Here is a 17,766-nt window from a genome sequence, read left to right as displayed (position 1 = left end):
AATTGTAGAATTGAAAACAATTTTCATAGTTAATCCAAAGTGTCTACAATTTAAAAATTGGCATGAGTCCACTCAGGTCAAACTCTAACATTGTTTTATGCAATGAACCAAGAAGATGAATACCGAAGAAACATAAATCACTGTGGCTGTGATCTCTGTACCCGTCATTCATGGCATCAAAAGCTTACAACAAAGACACACTTCTGTTAAACACACAAAATTAAGCCACTAGTTTGAAGTACTGTTTTAATTATCAGAACAATTCAACAAAAACCAAACCAATGATATCAACCCTGTCAACAATGCAGACTGACAGTGAGTGTCGTTACAGAACTGCCCCAGCCTGGACCAATACATTCTCAAACTGAGCGATGTCTTGAAAAAAACATAAAGCAAATGTTAGTGTAAAACTTAGGCCATTTACTTATAAATTATTGATTTCTAGATTTGCAAAGAATAATGTTAAGAAAAAGATTGAGAATCAAGCTAATTATACTGAGGCAAAACATTTAAACACTGTTTGGGTTGTAGCACAACATATTCAGCTGCAGGTTTTCATCCCAATGTCTTAACAGAACAAATAGCTGTCTGGCTGAAGCTTTTACAGTGGCTAGTTCACGGCCCTCTGGTATAAGCTGTGAATCCAGCCACATACTGGCTTTGGCAGCCACCAGTTCCCACTCAATGAAATAAGCAGCAGAGCTGTGCTCCAGCCAGGCTAAGGCAACAGCCGTGGACCAGATTGTTCCCTCTGGATCTGTGAACTGTTGAAGTTCACTGGAAGTTGTTGAGAATGAAACATCACTGCTCTCTGTTTCAGACCCTCTGCCACTGTCAGTCTGCAGAGCACTAGCTGCCTCAGGATTTCCCGGAGAAGAGTATCGCCGCACAGTTACTGCCGGAGGGAGAAGGTCAGGGCTACCACTCATAACCTTGGACTGGATTTCAACTAAGCTGCTTGAAAAGTGACGTGGTCCTAACTGTTCTAAATCACCTCGACATTCATCCAATCCCAAATAATTCAATGCTGCCATTTTCCCAGATTCTTTCTGATAGAAGGTTTCTGTGGTTCCATTCTCTTCATCACGCTGCACTGTCCTTTTGTCACTGAAGGTACTGCAATGAACATGAGAGCCTGGACTGGCATTTGATCGATGACATGTAAAGGGTGAGGTCCATTTCAGCTGCTCCATGGGAATATTGATGGCTTCACAAAAAGCCAGATTAAGCAAGAAAGCCCCTGATGCCAACTGCAAATTAATCTGAAGAATACAATGATATCACTATGTCATAATAATATTTACTGCATTAGAGAAAGACAAACAATGTGACATTCAATTCATAACGGCAGGAGGGCTTAAATTGAAAGAAATCAAAGTTCCTTAATTATAAGTTATAGAGTCAGAGAGTCATACAGCAAAGAAACAGACCCTTAGTCCAATCAGTCCATACTGAACATAATCCCAAACTAAACTAGTCTCATCTGCCTGCTCCTGGCCCATATCCCTCCAAACCTTTCCAATTCATGTACCTATCCAAATGTCTTTTTAAATGTTGTAGTTGTACCCACATCCAACACTTCATCAGGAGGTTCATTCCACGCGAACCAACCTCTGTGTTAAAAAAAAAAATGCCTCTTATGTCTTTTTAAAATTTCTCTCCACTCACCTTAAAAATGTGCCCCCAGTGTTGAAATTCCACATCTTAGGGAAAAGCCAACTACCATCAACTCTATTTATCCCTCTCATTATTTTATAAACTTCTGTCAGGTTGCCTCTCAACCTCATACGCTCCAGTGAAAAACATCCCATCCTATCAAGCCTTTCCTTGTAATTCCATACCATGCAACATCTTGGTAAATCTCTTCTAAACCTTCGTCAGCTTGATAATATCCTTCCAATAACTGGGGCAACCAGAATTGGACACAGTATTCCAGAAAAGGCCTCACCAATGTCCTGTACAACCTCAGCATAACGCCCCAACTCCTATACTCAAAGAACTGAGCAATAAGGCAAGCGTGTTAATTATATACAGGAACAAAAACAGAAGTTGCTGGAAAAGTTCAACAGTTCTGGTAGCACCTGTGAAGAAAAATTCAGGGTTAACGTTTTAAGTCTGGTGACCCTTCCTCAAAATTTTTCTTCACAGATACTGCCAGACCTGCTGAGCTTTTCCAGCAACTTTTGTTTTTGTTCCTGATTTACAGCATCCACAGTCCTTTGGTATTTATTTAGTGTTAATTATGAATAGAATCCCTACAGTGGGGAAACAGGCCCTTTGGCCCAACAAGTCCACACCAACCCATTCCCCTATAACCCACCTAGCCTGCACATCCCTCAACACTACGGGCAATTTATCATGGCCAATCCATCTAGCCTGCATGTCTTTGAACTATGGGAGGAAACTGTAGCACCCAAAGGAAACCCACACAGACACAGGGAGAATGTGCAAACTCCACACAGACAGCCACCCAAGGGTGGAATCGAACCCGGGTCCCCGGCACTGTGAGACAGCAGTGCTAACCACTGAGCCACAATGCCACCCTAATATACATTGAACCTACAATTAGTAGTTCAGAGTTCAGAAACATTATTGAAAATAAGTTATTTGGAAATTAGTTTATTTTAGATTTTTCTACTTGCACTGCACCCATTTGTGAATCTAATGAAAAACATCAAGCCCTACACTGATTAATTCGTTTCAACAGACTTTAAGCTACGATACGTCAGTTATAACACTATCCGGGAGGATTTATCACTTTTAAACAGTTAGTACCTGTTAAATAAAATGAAACATTTTTTTCAACAGTAGAAATAGTGAAACAAAATGTTGCTACTGACCAGCGGTAGGTAGTCATTGTTCTCAGCCTCTGGCTCACAGGCAGACTCGCTCATCTTACTGACTGATCTGCACAGAAACCCTTTGGCAGCTTGAGTCAACATTCGGGTTTTACTGAGGTTCAACCTTAAATAATATATATTTAAAAATCTTCAAAATTTCACCATTTGCTGGCTGTGAGATTATTAATGACACTATCTAGATTATAAGCAATTTTCTCCTTGATTTATTTCTGACACATATTTGTAAATTAATTTGCTTTAACACAGTGTATTGCACCAGTCTTTAAATACACATTTTCAATACTGGACCGAATAGTGTGTTTGAAACAACTGACAATAAGATAGTTTGGAACTTTTCTATTATGTAACTGTTACAACATTTTTTGATTTGAATATCTTGGCTCATTTGTGGACCTTTAACAAAATAAAATCAAACATTTAAAAGTGATTGTAATGATTGTAACAAAGTCAGCCAGCTGGACCTCATAGAATATGAGTTCTCTGATTGGGGCTGTTACTCTGGTCCAATCAGAGACCCTTGACTGACCGCTATAAACAGGAGTGTGCCTCTAAGAGCCAGCTCGGAGCTAGCTGGGTCAGTGTCGTGTGTTATGCATGTGTAAGTAAAAGGTGATTTGGTGATGAGATACTGGCCTTTGTGGAGTTATTTCAGTGATATGACTGAAACCTCAGCGTAACATTATCATATTAAGGTGAGCAGTTTAAATGAAACTAAAAACTTCATGTCTAACAATGTAAAAATTCTAATGAACTGTCAACAAGGCAAAATGATCAACGGGAATGATGGTTCTAAAGTATTCTTCTACCGTCCAGAACCAGAAAATTTGTTATAGGTTTGATATAATTTGATTTTGCAAGAGGTTAAAATTAACTTTGATGCTGCTAAAAATTAAAATGCTTTTATGAAATAATATGTCCATTCGACACAATTCCATGCACATGATTCCAAATTTCTCCTCAATGTCAACTACCTCAAGGTTTTTTTATATTTTGGTTAATTTTTCCTGCTTTCTCTCCTAAAGCATTGATACACAAACAGAAAACCTTTGGCTGTTAAGCCTGTAATTTTTCCCATAAACCTTCCAGCTCCACCCATCAGGCCCCAACCTGCATGAACAAAGTCCCTGTCTCATTGGATCTCTGTCCTTTTTGCCTGTTCATTAATGCAGCTTCAAATTGAGAAAATGGTCATCTGCCAGTGGTAAGTAACCTGACTGAATATAGTAAGCCTGCTCTTTGTCAAGTGGCATTAAAATTATTGTTTTTATTTTGCGTTCATGGATTGTCAGTGTCAATGGCAAGACCAGCATTTGTTGCCTAGCCCTCGCTGCCCTTGATTGAGTGGTTTGCCCAGACAATTCAAAGGATAGCTTAAAGTTAACTGCATTGGTGTAGAATTGGAATCACATATAGTCACAGAGCAGGTAAAGATGGCAGATTTCCTTCCTTAAAGGAGTTCAGTGAACTGAAATAAGATAACTGGGTTACTTTCAGTCACTATTACCATCCCAATTGAATTGGAATTCCTCTAGTTCCTGGGGTGGGATTTGAACCCATGTCTCCAGACCTTTAGCCTTAGTCTCTGGAATACAAATCCAGCAGCATTGCCACCCTCTCCCACTTTGTCTGTCTTACTCTGAGCGTGTCCTCTCTTCACTTTGTTCTCATAAGCGTTGCATTTGCAACCGTCATGCAAATCATAACAAAAATACTAGTGCTTTAAAGAAATAGCCTTCTTTTCTAATGGATATACAAAACAATGTATGTAGCATTCAGCCTGAGAATTAGATGGAGGAAAATTATTTTGTTCAAAGTGCCAGTGATCATTGTTTAACACATTCTTAGGTCTGTTAAAACAAATAAACCACTAATTCCCAAAAGGTCGAGTCATTTTAATGTAAGTCCCCTTGGCATATTTCATACATCCATCTGGTTTGAAATCCCTAAGAAACAGAACATGGTGAAATTATCCAGCAGATCAGACAGCATCAATGGGGAGAAACAAACTTGTAATCTTTCACAGTGTACAATCTCATGTGGGGTACCATATTGTTAATCCCTGTTTTGATGTCTCCACACATGCTTGAATCATCAGTGCCCTGACAGCTCACTGATAGCTGAGATAAAAGGGGTAGCAGCAGTCACCTTCTGAGATTTGGGCTGGACACATTCTTATAATGAAGTTTTCTTTGTAACTGAGTCTTTGCTGTCTGAACTGGATGCGTCAAACACATATAAGCATTTGATTTCCCTGCACTAACAGTCTTCACCTGATGAAATGCAAAACAGACACAAGAAAGAAAACAAATGATAAGTTTGAATTAAGAGCAAGATTGTCACACTTTGGGTACCTTGCAGTAAAAAGGCTTTCTGCAGATCGTTGAGATGAAACTGAAGGGCTTCTCAGTGATGCTAAAAAAATGTAGAGATAATAAAATCAGATATAATTCAAGATGAAGTATTTCTTAAGTTATGAAGTTTCTTTTCCATAATTCTGAATATGTATGATATTTTACTGGTAAACCTTAGGTACATTATAGAGCATTGTCCATAGGGTCTTAGAGATGCAGCATAGAAACAGAGCCTTCGGTCTAACTTGACCATGCTGATCAGATATCCGAAATAAATCTGGTCCCATTTGCCAGCATTTGGCCCATATCTCTCTAAACCCTTCCTATTCATATATGCAAGATGACATTCTTCTTCCAGCTTTGTTCAGGAGAGGGTAGAGAATTTTGCAAACACTCTGAGGATTTCTTAGATTGAGGATTCCAGTGAGGCATTCAAGACAAAATTGAATGGTTATTTGAAAAGGAACAATGTGTAAGATTACAGGGAGAATGCCAATATCAGCCACCCATTTGGAGATCCAGTATAAGCACAATTACAGAATTATTATGGTGCAGAAGGAGGCCATTCAGCCTATCATAGTTGTGGCAACTCCATTACCCAGTGCCAATCTCCTGCCTTTTCCTGTAGCCTTGCACACCATTACTACCCAAAAATCTGTCCAATGCCCGATTGAATGCCTCAATTAAACCTGGCTCCACCACATTTCCAGGCAATGCATTCCAGTACATTTCCCGACAATTTTATGGTTCCTTGGTGCAATATGACGTTCGCACATCCTATCCCTTTTATTGTTTGGTAACAATCAGCTCCATCATAACACACAATCCTACCTTCCCCGTTAACTTTGATTTTAGTTTCTATGAAACTGACACTGACCCCGCCCCACCCTACACACACACACACACACACACACACACACACACAATTCAGTTTAAAGCCTTATCTACAGGCCTAGTTATGCAATTTGACTGGGTTCTGTTCCCAACATGACCCAGGAGAAGCCCATCCCATTGGAGCAGCTCCCTCCTCCCCCTGACTAGTGAAAGCCAGACCATAAGACATAAAGAACAGAATTAGGCCATTCAGCCCATCGAGTCTGCTCCACCATTTGATCATGGCTGATATCGTTTCTCAACCTCATTCTCTTGCCTTCTCCCTATAACCTTTGATCCCCTTACCATCAGGAACCTATCTATCTCTGTTTTAAATACACTCAAAGACTTGGCCTCAGAACCCTCTGTGACAATGTGTTCCACAGATTCACCACCCTCTGGCTGAAGATATTCCTCCTCAGCTCAGTTCGAAAGGGTTGTCCCTTCAAACTGAGGCCATGCTGTTGGGTCCTAATCTCTCCTACTAGTAGAAATATCTTCGTCACATCCACTCTATCCAGGCCTCTCAGTATTCTGTAACTTTTAATCAGACCCCTCTCATCCTTCTAAACTCCATCAAGTACAGACCCAGAGACCTCAATCTTGCCTCATATACCAAGCCCTTCATTCCAGGATCATTCCTGTAAACCTTCTCTGGACCCCCTCCAATGCCAACACATTCTTCTGTAAATACGGGTCCCAAATCTGCTCACACTATTCCAAATGCAGTCTGACCAGAGCCTTATTCAGTCTCAACAGTACATCTCTGCTCTTGTACTCTAGCCCTCTTGAAATGAATGTTAACATTGCATTTGCTTTCTAACTGCTAACTGAACCTGTATGTTAACCTAAAGACAATCCTGAACTAGGTCTCCCAAGTCTCTTTGTGTCAGATTTCTGAAGCCTTTCCCATTTAGAAAATAGTCCATGCCTTTATTCTTCCTCCCAAAGTGCATAACCTCACACTTTCCCACACTGTATTCCATCTGCCACTTCTTTGCCCACTCTCTTAGCCTGCCCAAATCCTTCTGCAGCCTCTCCGCTTCCTCACAACATCACCTGCCCCTCCACCTATCTGCAAATTTAGCAACAATGCCCTCAGTTCCTTCATCCAGATCATTAACAGAACCATAGGACCAAAGAAATAATACAGCACTGAAGAGTGCCATTTGACCTATCTTGTCCATGCCGACCTAAAGAGAAACTCAGTTCCCTTTCTAATCCCAACTTCCTGCTGATGGCCATAGCCCTGCAACTTACAGCATTTAAGATCCAGGTAATTTTAAAAAAAGTTTGAGGTCTCTGCCTCCACCACCAACTCAAGCAGTGACCTCCAGGCACCCACCAACCTCTGCATAAAAAAGCTTTTCTTCATCCAGCCCTGGCAACTTATCAACTTTCAAGGATTGCAACTCCTCTACTTTTACTCTCGTTATGATCATTTTGTCCAATATTTCACATAGATGTATAACATGAACAGTTGTGGTCCCAACACTTCAGGACTCCACTAGTTACCAGCTGCCACCCTGAAAAAGCCCCCTTTATCCCCATTCTCTGCCTTCTGCACGTCTGCCAATCCTTTTCCATTCTAGTAACTTACCCCAAACACAGTGGGCTCTTTTCGTATTTAGCAGCGTCCTGTGCAGCGCCTTGTCAAAGGCTTCTAGAAATCCAAATAGATCAAATCCTCTGGTTCTCTCTTGTCTAAATTGCTCATTTTTTCCTTAAAGAATTCTAACAGATTTTTTTAGTCAGGACCTCCCCTTGATGAAACCGCGCTGACTCAGCCCTATTTTACCATGCACGTCCAAGTACTTCACAATCTCACCCTTAATAATCGCTATGGTCCTGCCTTTTCCATTTCCTGACTCATTTTCTTCCCCACATCCTGACTACTGCTAGGAGGCATGTACACTACTCCCATCAGGGTCTTTTTTTCCTTTGAGGTTCCTCAGCTCTACCCGCACAGATTCTATGCCTTCCAACTCTATAATTGTTCTAATGATTTAATTTCATTTCTTACTTACAAGGCAGCCCCGCCTCCTCTGCCCAGCTCTGTGCTTTCAAAAGGACTTGTATGTTTGGACATTTAATTCCCAGCCCTGATCCCCTTGCAACCACGTCTCTGCGATACCCATAGCATCATTACCTGCCAATTTCAATCTGCAACAAGCTCATTTACCTTGTTTTGTATACTGTGTGCAATTAATTATAACATCCTCAGTCCTGTGTTGACCAACCTCTTCTCATAGTTGTTCCCTTATCTGCTGTGCCTGAAGTTAGATTCCTGTTCTTTCCAATAGTCTCTGTCTAATTACTTGGCTGGAAACTTTAATAACTGCTGCTGAGCTCTCTCCTCTAAGCTTTTCCATAATTTTTCATGCAATTGAACCCCCTCTTTAGTTGAAAGCCCTATCCACATGCCTCGTTATGTGATTTGCTAGGACTCTGGTCCTACCGTGATTCAGGTGGAATCCATCCCATTGGACCAGCTCCCTACTTCTCCAGTACTGGTGCCAATGTCCCATGAATTCAAACCCATTTCTTCCAAACCAATCTTTGAGCTATGTATTTATATTTTTAATCTTGTTAACCCTGTACCAATTTGTTCATGGCTCAACTAGTAATCTGGAGATTATTACTTTTTTTGGTTATGCTTTTTAATTTAGCCCTTAACCTTTCATATTCCCTCAGCAGACCTGGTAATATTGATCCTGAAAATGTTTGTTTTTTTTTAAAACAGCTCTCCAAGACCTCTTCCTTATGAATGTTTATCCCTTCCAGTGACACAGGCAGGGCAGCATCCTCCTCTTTTGTAAAGACAGGTGCAAGGTATTCATTTAATATCCCAGCCATGCCACCTGACAATGGGCCAGGATAAACACAATGGGCAGAAGGGCCAATAATGACAGTATGGTAATAATTCTATGATACAGTGAAGCTTCATAATGATCTGATGGAGATCACAATATATTATTGTGATGGCACATATGCTTTTGAAAAAGAAGAACTATACTTATCCAGGAGTGATGGTCCCTCTAAGAACTAGGTTTCTCCAGCATCTTGTACGACATGGTGGACATGAAAAAGATGTTTCTTCTTGGGGCCAGTCCAGAATTAGAGGGCACAATTGCAAATTTAGTGATTGGCCTTTTAGGACAGAGATGAGGGAAATCTCTCTCCCAAAGGCAGGTACAACCTTGGAACATTGCCTCAGTCGGGGGTGGTATTGAACATTTTTAAGGTAGGGATAGATTCTTGTTATGTAGTGAATCAAAGGTTATTGGGGATGGATGGGAATGTGAAATTTGAAATAAAAGCAGATCAGCCATGATCTTATTGAATAGCAGAGCATGCTTGAAGGGCTGAATGACCTGTTTTTGCTCCTATCTTGTGTTTGATTTCTGGGGAAAAAACAATCCACTAAATGATCATATGACCAAACTTCCCATGGAGTTAAACATCCTGGAAAAGTGGTAAAGAGCTTAAATATCAGGTCATCGAGTTCCTGGTTCAAATATCTTAATCTTTAGGTATTAGAACTTGCGGTGATAAAAGAGAAAATCTCTCTCTCAAATAGAGAACAGTTGAAATTTAATGTGTTGGCTAAAAGGGTTAATGAACTTAAAAGAGTTGATGGATATTAGAACCAGGAGTGTTCTGATCCAAGGTGGTGACACTGATAAATTGATGCCCGCTGCATTGATGGTGAGTCTGCTACTGTAGAACTATTAGAAGAGATTTAAACAGACACCTGTGCCAGAGCAAAGTGAAAAGCCCAGATAACAGCAATCTTTACTCAAATTTTTGAAACATCATGCAGATCAAGCAGTTAGTCTTTCAGTTTTTAATAAACATATGCCTTGAGGGTGTAAGTCTAATTTGTGTTTGGGGGAGTGTGTTTTAAAGAGTTCAGTTTAGATTGTAAATAACTGAGTACTTTTGTTCACCTTGCACTTTTAATATCTTTAACATAATTGATTATTTAAGACAGATTGTAATTGTTAGGACTCATAGCCTTTGATTTTGCTGCAGCCAAATTATTTTGATTTAAACGTGAACATTGTGGCTTTATTCTTGCAGTAAATAGCTGGGTTTCTGAACTGGAAAAACAGTAAACATGTTGTGTGGAAAACCATAGCTAACTATCTGAGCTACCTCAAACAGTTGGCTGATTCCTTCCACCCAACAAACCTGCAGCAGGTTGTGAGATAAACAACTATGGGCAAAATCTACTTGACCTCGACCTTGACCTCGCCAATCTGCCTGTCACTGACATATCTGACCTTGACAGTGTCAGCAGAGTAAGCATAATACAATCCTAATGGAGACAAGGTCCCTTTCTCCCACTAAAGAGACTCTCCACTGTGATTTTTAGCATTATCTCTGATCGAAAGGGATTGATTCAAGAGTTCTGAGGGAAGGTCATGATTACCTTTAGCATTTTGATTTTAATTCTGATTCAAAGAGATCTAGCAACTCAAGACTGGGCATCTATGAGGCGCTGTGGGCCATCAACAGCAGCAGAATTGTACTCCCACACAATCTGTAATCTCATGGCTCGGTATATCCCCCACTCAACCATTACCATCAAGCCAGGGGATGGACGCCATGCCAGGAGCAATACCAGGTATGCCTGAACATGAGGTATCAACCTGGTGAAACAGAAGCGCAAAATTACATGTCTGCTAAAGAGCGGAAGCAGCATGTGGGAGACAATGCTCCTTGTTATCCAAACCCTTGACCTCTATAGAAGTCACATGGAAATGTCACTGCCTGGAGGCCCCACTTCAAGTTAAACACCATCTGATTCATGGGAGATGGGAACATATTGGTACTGTCACTGGACTAGTCAATCAATGACTCAGGCTAATGCTCTCGGGGATAAAACCAAAAGAACTGCGGATGCTGGAAATCTGAAACAAACACAGAAATTGCTGGAAAATATCAATCTTCTTCTCCAAGGGTGAATGGACACGAAACATTAACTCTGATTTCTCTCCACAGATGCTGCCAGACTTACTGAGATTTTCCAGCAATTTGTTTTTGTTAAAGCTCTGGGGACATGGGTTCAATTCCCACCATGCCAGCTGCTGCAATTTGAATTTAATCAATAAATCTGTAGTATAAACATAAAGGTAGTCTCAGTTATGGTGACCAACAACTGCCATCAAAAACCCATTAGGCCTCGCTAATTCCAGATCCACGGCAATATAGTTGACTTTTAACTGCCCCTTCAATGACGGAGGAAGCCATTTAGTTCAAGGGCGATTAGAGACGGCTAACAAATGCAGGACTTGAAAGACGAAAGTACTAGGTCAGCAAGTATTCATTCAAGAGATTTCTCATCCTTACCATCGGTGAAGCTATATCTCTCCCATCCTGAAGAGGGCGAGCTACTGCAAGGTGATTGACTATTGTTGTCCATTGCTGAAAAACATACAAAACAGTTTTATAGGTTAAAATGTTCAGAATCTTTAGTCAGAATAAATATGTGGGCTTGGCAATGATTCAGTGGGTGTAGCCAATTCAGAGTGATCTTGCAAAAGTGAGGAGTTTTGGTTGTTGGAGGTCAATCATTTCAGCTCCAGGACGTCTCTCAGGGTAGTATCCTTGGGATGTTTGCTGATGATTTCACGATGTTCAGCCTCGTTCACGAATCGTTAGATATTGACACAGTCCATTCCCAATTCCAAAAAGACCTGGACAATGCCTAGGCCTGGGCTGACAAGTTCCAACAAGCATTTGTGCCAAGCAAGTGCCAGGCAATGACCACTTCCAACTGGAGTGAATCTAACCATTACTCCTTGTCATTATCATCACTAATCCTCCACTATCAACATCCTGGGGGTTACCATTGAATGGAAACTGAACTGGACTAGCCACACAAATGGAGTGGCTATAACAGCACACCAGACACTAGGAATTTGGTGACTCACCTCCTATCTCCCCAAAACCTGTCCACCATCTACAAGGCATGAGTCAGGAGTGTAATGGAATACTCCCCACTTGCCTGGATGAGTGCAGCTATAACAACACTCAAGGTAGACACCATCCAAGACAAAGCAGCCCGCTTAATTGGCACCACATCCAGAAACATCCACTCCATCCACCACTGATGCTCAGTAGCAGCAGTGTGTACCAATGGCAAGATGTACTGCAGAAATTCACCAAGGCTCCTTTTAATAATATCTTCCAAACCCATGATCATTACCATCTAGAAGCTCAAGGGCAGCAGATGCAGGGGAACACCATCACCTGCAAGTTCCCTTCCAAGCCACTCACTGTCCTAACTTAGAAATGCATCATCGATCCTTCATTGTCAGTGAATGGGCACACAGTTAGGACTGCACTTGCCCCAGGTCTGGGATCTACTTTGATGAACAGCTCCTGGACATAACTGAGCAGACCCTTAGCCACTATGTCTGCATCTCCCCAACTAACAGATACACAATTCTCCCTGACTGCTACTCTGGCTGATAGGACTGACTGCTATCTATTGCCCAGTCTGTAATTGGACACATCCCTGAATATGACCAGTTCGAGTGAATGACTGACCGTAAACGAGTCCTGGACTGTGTGCCAACTGTGCCCGGTGACTGACAGTACCTGGGCCCCTGACTGACAGCACCTCCGCCTTTACTGGAATAAGGTTTAGCCCCTACCACATTCCCACAAGGCCATTTATTTGAATAACCGTGCAGTGTGTTTGCCACACAGGCAGCTGGAACGTGCTGTGGGGGTTAAACTGATGTCTCAGTGTGTGCTGGACAGCAAGCTGTCTCGCCTGGACTGATCCTGACTGAACTACAGCCTGTCAGTGTGTCTGTACTAAAGAGCCCAGTGCAGGCTGTGAGCTGGGACCCAGTCCCTGCTACAGCTTTTCAAAGCTTATTACTGCTGTACCCTGCAATGCAGCTCTATACTCTCTGAGGGAGCTGCAAGGGGATCAGAGAGGAGTCCAGAGGATCCAGAGGGGTTTGACAAATGCCGGATGCCAGTGTCCGTGGATGAGGGGTGGGTGAGGCTGGTGCCTGTGGATCATAGATCTGTCCATCATAGAATCCCTACAATGTGGAAACAGGTCCTTCGGCCTGACTAGTCCACGCCGACCCTCAGAGCATCCCACCCAGACCCATTCCCCTATAAGCCACCTAATCTACACATCCCTGATCACTATGGGCAATTTAACATGGCCAGTCACCCTAATCTGCACACCTTTGGACTGTGGGAGGAAAGCAGAGCACCCGAAGGAAACCCATGCAGACACGGGGAGAATGTGCAAACTCCACACAGACAGTCGCCCGAGGGGGGAATTGAACCCAGGTCCATGGCGCAGTGAGGCAGCTGTGCTAACCAGTGAACCACTATGAAATGCCCTGAAATGCTGTTTGGGGTTGAGTGACCAGGAGGTCCCTTACAGCCAATGGGGAGCTGGAGTTACCAGGTCCCCACTCCGACTGCCCTGTCGAGAATTCTGAACATCGAGCTTGGTCAGCTTGTTTGTTATGATAGAAAGCTGCATATTAATGAGGTGAAGTGTGGTTTTAATAAGAAGTTTAACAAAGTATAATCCACCTTAATTGTCAACCTGCTGCTGCCTGGTGGGAAATTTACCTCACCACTTGACAATCTGATGAAAGATGCAGCAATGAGCTGCCAACATTGAGATTCACCTCTCCAGACTGTGTGTGACTCTGCTTCAAATCCTGCCATATGCAAAACCCTCAGACCCCTATCAGATTCCACTCAGGGTCACTCTAAACCTGAGTATTATCAGGACAACGATCCCAGTCTGTCATAAGAACATAAGAACTAGGAGCAGGAGTAGGCCATCCGGCCCCTCGAGCCTGCCCCGCCATTTAATAAGATCATGGCTGATCTTTTTGAGACTCAGCTCCACTTACCGCCCGCTCACCATAACCCTTAATTCCTTTACTGTTCAAAAATTTATCTAGCCTTGCCTTAAAAACATTCAGCGAGGTAGCTTCAACCGCTTCACTGGGCAGGGAATTCCACAGATTCACAACCCTTTGGGTGAAGAAGTTCCTCCTGACCTCAGTCCTACATCTGCTTCCCTTTATTTTGAGGTGATGCCCTCGAGTCCTAGTTTCACCTGCTAGTGGAAACAACTTCCCTGCCTCCACCTTATCTATTCCCTTCATAACCTTATATGTTTCTATAAGATCTCCCCTCATTCTTCTGAATTCCAATGAGTATAATCCCAGCCTACTCGGTCTCTCCTCATAATCCAACCCTCTCAACTCTGGAATCAACCGAGTGAATCTCCTCTGCACCCCCTCCAGTGCTGGTATATCCCTTCTCAAGTAAGGAGACCAAAACTGCACACAGTACTCCAAGTGTGGCCTCACCAGGACCCTATACAGCTGCAGCATAGCCTCCCTGTTTTTAAACTCCATCCCTCGAGCAATGACAGACAAAATTCCATTTGCCTTTTTAATTACCTGCTGCACCTGCAATCCTATTTTTAGCGATTCATGCACAAGGACACCCAAGTCCCTCTGCACAGCAGCGTGCTGCAATTTTTTACCATTTAAAACATAGTCCATTTTCCTGTTATTCCTACCAAAATGGATGACCTCACACTTATCAACATTGTACTCCATCTGCCAGACCTTTGCCCACTCACTTAGACTATCTATGTCCCTCTGCAGACTTTCAGTGTCTTCTGCACATTTTGCTCTACCACTCACCTTAGTGTCATCTGCAAATTTTGACACACCACACTTAGTTCCCAACTCCGATTCATCTACGTAAATTGTGAACAATTGCGGTCCCAACACTGATCCCTGAGGCACACCGCTAGCTACTGACCGCCAACCAGAAAAACACTCTTTTACCCCTACTCTTTGCTTTCTACTAGTCAACCAATCCTCTATCCATGCCAAAACATTACCTGTAAGACCGTGCAACTTTATCTTATGTTGCAGCCTTTGGTGTGGCATCTTGTCAAATGCCTTCTGGAAATCCAGATACACTACATCCACAGGTTCCCCATTGTCCACCATGCAAGTAATGTCCTCAAAGAATTCCACCAAATTAGTTAAACATGACCTACCCTTCATGAACCCATGCTGGGTGCTCCCAATGGGAGAATTTATATCCAGATGTCTTGCTATTTCTTCCTTAATGATAGATTCAAGCATTTTCCCCACTACCGAAGTTAAGTTAACTGGCCTATAGTTACCTGCTTTTTGTCTACTTCCTTTTTAAAACAGTGGCATCACATTGGCTGTTTTCCAATCTGCGGGAACCACCCCAGAGTCCAGTGAATTACTAGTGCATTTGCTATTTCCCCATCACCTCTTTTAGTACCCTGGAATGCATTTCATCAGGGCCAGGAGACTTGTCTACCTTTAGCCCCATTAGCTTGCCCAGCACTGCCTCCTTAGTGATAATGATAGTTTCTAGGTCCTCACCTGCTATAACCTTCTTGCCATCAGTTTTCGGCATGATATTTGTGTCTTCCACTGTGAAGACAGACACAAAATAACCTCGGCTATTTCTTCATTCCCAGTTATTAAATTGGCCTTCTCATCCTCTAAAGGACCAATGTTTACCTTCGCCACTCTTTTACGATTTACATATTCATAGAAACTTTTGCTGCCTGTTTTTATATTTTGAGCTAGTTTGCTGTCATAATCTATCTTACTTTTCCTTATAACTTTTTTTGTGGCTTTCTGTTGGCCTTTATAGATTTCCCAGTCTACTAGTTTCCCACTAATCTTTGCTTTTTTGTATGTTTTTTTTTAATCTGATACTTTCCTTCATTTCCTTAGACATCCATGGCTGACTATTTCTTTTCCTACAGTTCTTCCTTATCACTTGCCTCATCTAGCTGGTGCTACCCATTGGCAGGATAAAGCCATTGATCTGTGATACTAGCAGAAGAAGCAGAAAGAACATAAATTGTGAATAACCTCATCATACATAATATAGTTATCACTCTGCAGAAATGGATAAAAGTTTCTATTGAAATTAGGTTTCTGTGAGTTTCATCACCTTGGCCATTGGATTTGCAGGAATCTGATTAAAATTCAGATTTGTTTTTCTGCGCTCATTTATGAAGTTTTAATACTTAATTTTATTCTAAAAACTGTGAAGGTTCTCACTGTCACTGATCAGAGGTGCTGTGAATTTATCTCAAGAACAGTGGGCATCGCTTAAACTTTCTGGGTAGGAGTAGGCCATTCAGCCCATTGAGCCTGCCCTGCAATTTAATACAACCAAAGCTGATCAAACATTTCAAAGCCTTTTACTGACCCTACCTCCTCAATAGTGTCTGCCACTGGTAATCGGAAATCTATCCATCTCTACCATAACCACACTGAGGTTCCACAGCCCTCTGCAGTAGAGAATTCCACACATTCACAACCCTCTGAGTAAAATGATTTCTTTTCATCTTGGATCAATTGCCACACCCCTAATTCATAACTCATACCCCTTAAAATAATTTTAAGTTAGACTCCCCAACCAGGTAATAAAGTGTGTTAATACTGCTACTGCAAAATGCAGCATTGCTTCCAGATACCTGTGATTTAATGTTCCACCAAGGAGACACATCAAAAAGCATGAAGGTTATGTCTGCAATCTATCTGCGAGCTATTTTTAAGTGATTTCATTTGGGCAATCCACCAATGGTGACTTCTTTCACGAGAAGATGATCTCACTCTCACTTTTTGATAGCTTGAGTGCCCTAATATGTAAATGAAGAGAATCTGCTGACAGCTAATGTCTTTCATCAAAATAGACTAATGCATTTTGGACAGCTGGAGCCAGACCATTGTTAATTTGTTAAGTGATTGTCCCAAATACCACAAAGAAATGTTGTGATTTGCTGCCTCATGATTCATTTCACATGCTATATGCATTAATTGACCCACCCAGATGTATATATATAATTAATCTGTTTCATATATATTCTCAAATTGGGGAAAAGTCTCAAAGAAATAAAACTGGCCGGATCACCCAGGATTGACCTAGACACCGGAAAAGACAATGGCAGAAACAGCCCTGTTGACCCTGCAAAGTCCTCCTCACTAACAGCTGGGGGTGAGTGCCAAAATTGGGAGAGCTGTCTCACAGACTAGTTAAGCAACAACCTGACATAGTCATACTCACAGAATCATACCTTACAAACAATGTCCCAGACACCACCATCACCATCCCTGGATATCTCCTGTCCCACTGGCAGGACAGACCCAGCAAAGGGGACGGCACTGTGGTATACAGTCTGGAGGGTGTTGTTCTGGGAGTCCTCAACATTGACTCTGGACCCCATGAAGTCTCATGACTTCAGGTTAAATAAGGGCAAGGAAACCTCCTGCTGATTACCACGTACTATCCTGCCTGGGCTGATGAATCAATATTCCTCAATGTTGAACAACACTTTGAGTCAGCACTGAGGGTGGCAAGAATGCAAAATGTACTCTGGGTGGGGGATTTCAATGTCCACCACCAAGAGTGTCTCAGCAGTAGTACTGCTGATCGAGCTGGTTGGGTCCTAAAGGACACAGCTGCTAAACTGGGTCTACGGCAGGTGGTGAGGGAACCAACAAGAGGGAAAAACATACTTGACCTCATCCTTACTAATCTGCCAGCTGCAGTTGCATCTATCCATGTCAGTATTAATAAGGGTGCCTGCCACACAGTCCTTGTGG

General features: G+C 42.1%; 1 protein-coding gene across 1 annotated transcript in view; it reads right to left on the bottom strand.

Annotated features, from left to right (window-relative positions):
- Positions 1–461: 461 nt before the first annotated feature.
- Positions 462–17,766, bottom strand: part of vwa5b1 (von Willebrand factor A domain containing 5B1) — a 207,043-nt gene continuing 189,738 nt past the window's right edge. The window contains exons 19-22 of the mRNA XM_048614851.1: positions 11,441–11,515; positions 5,213–5,273; positions 2,841–2,964; positions 462–1,262 (exon numbers count right to left, since the gene is read on the bottom strand). Coding sequence (XP_048470808.1) covers positions 510–1,262; positions 2,841–2,964; positions 5,213–5,273; positions 11,441–11,515 — 1,013 coding nt within the window. The 3' untranslated portion in view covers positions 462–509. The remainder of the gene's footprint in view (positions 1,263–2,840; positions 2,965–5,212; positions 5,274–11,440; positions 11,516–17,766) is intronic.

The sequence above is a fragment of the Rhincodon typus genome, chromosome 31 (genome assembly GCF_021869965.1).
Source record: "Rhincodon typus isolate 14 chromosome 31, sRhiTyp1.1, whole genome shotgun sequence".
Lineage (NCBI taxonomy): Eukaryota > Metazoa > Chordata > Chondrichthyes > Orectolobiformes > Rhincodontidae > Rhincodon > Rhincodon typus.
This window is presented reverse-complemented; position numbering and strand designations above follow the sequence as displayed.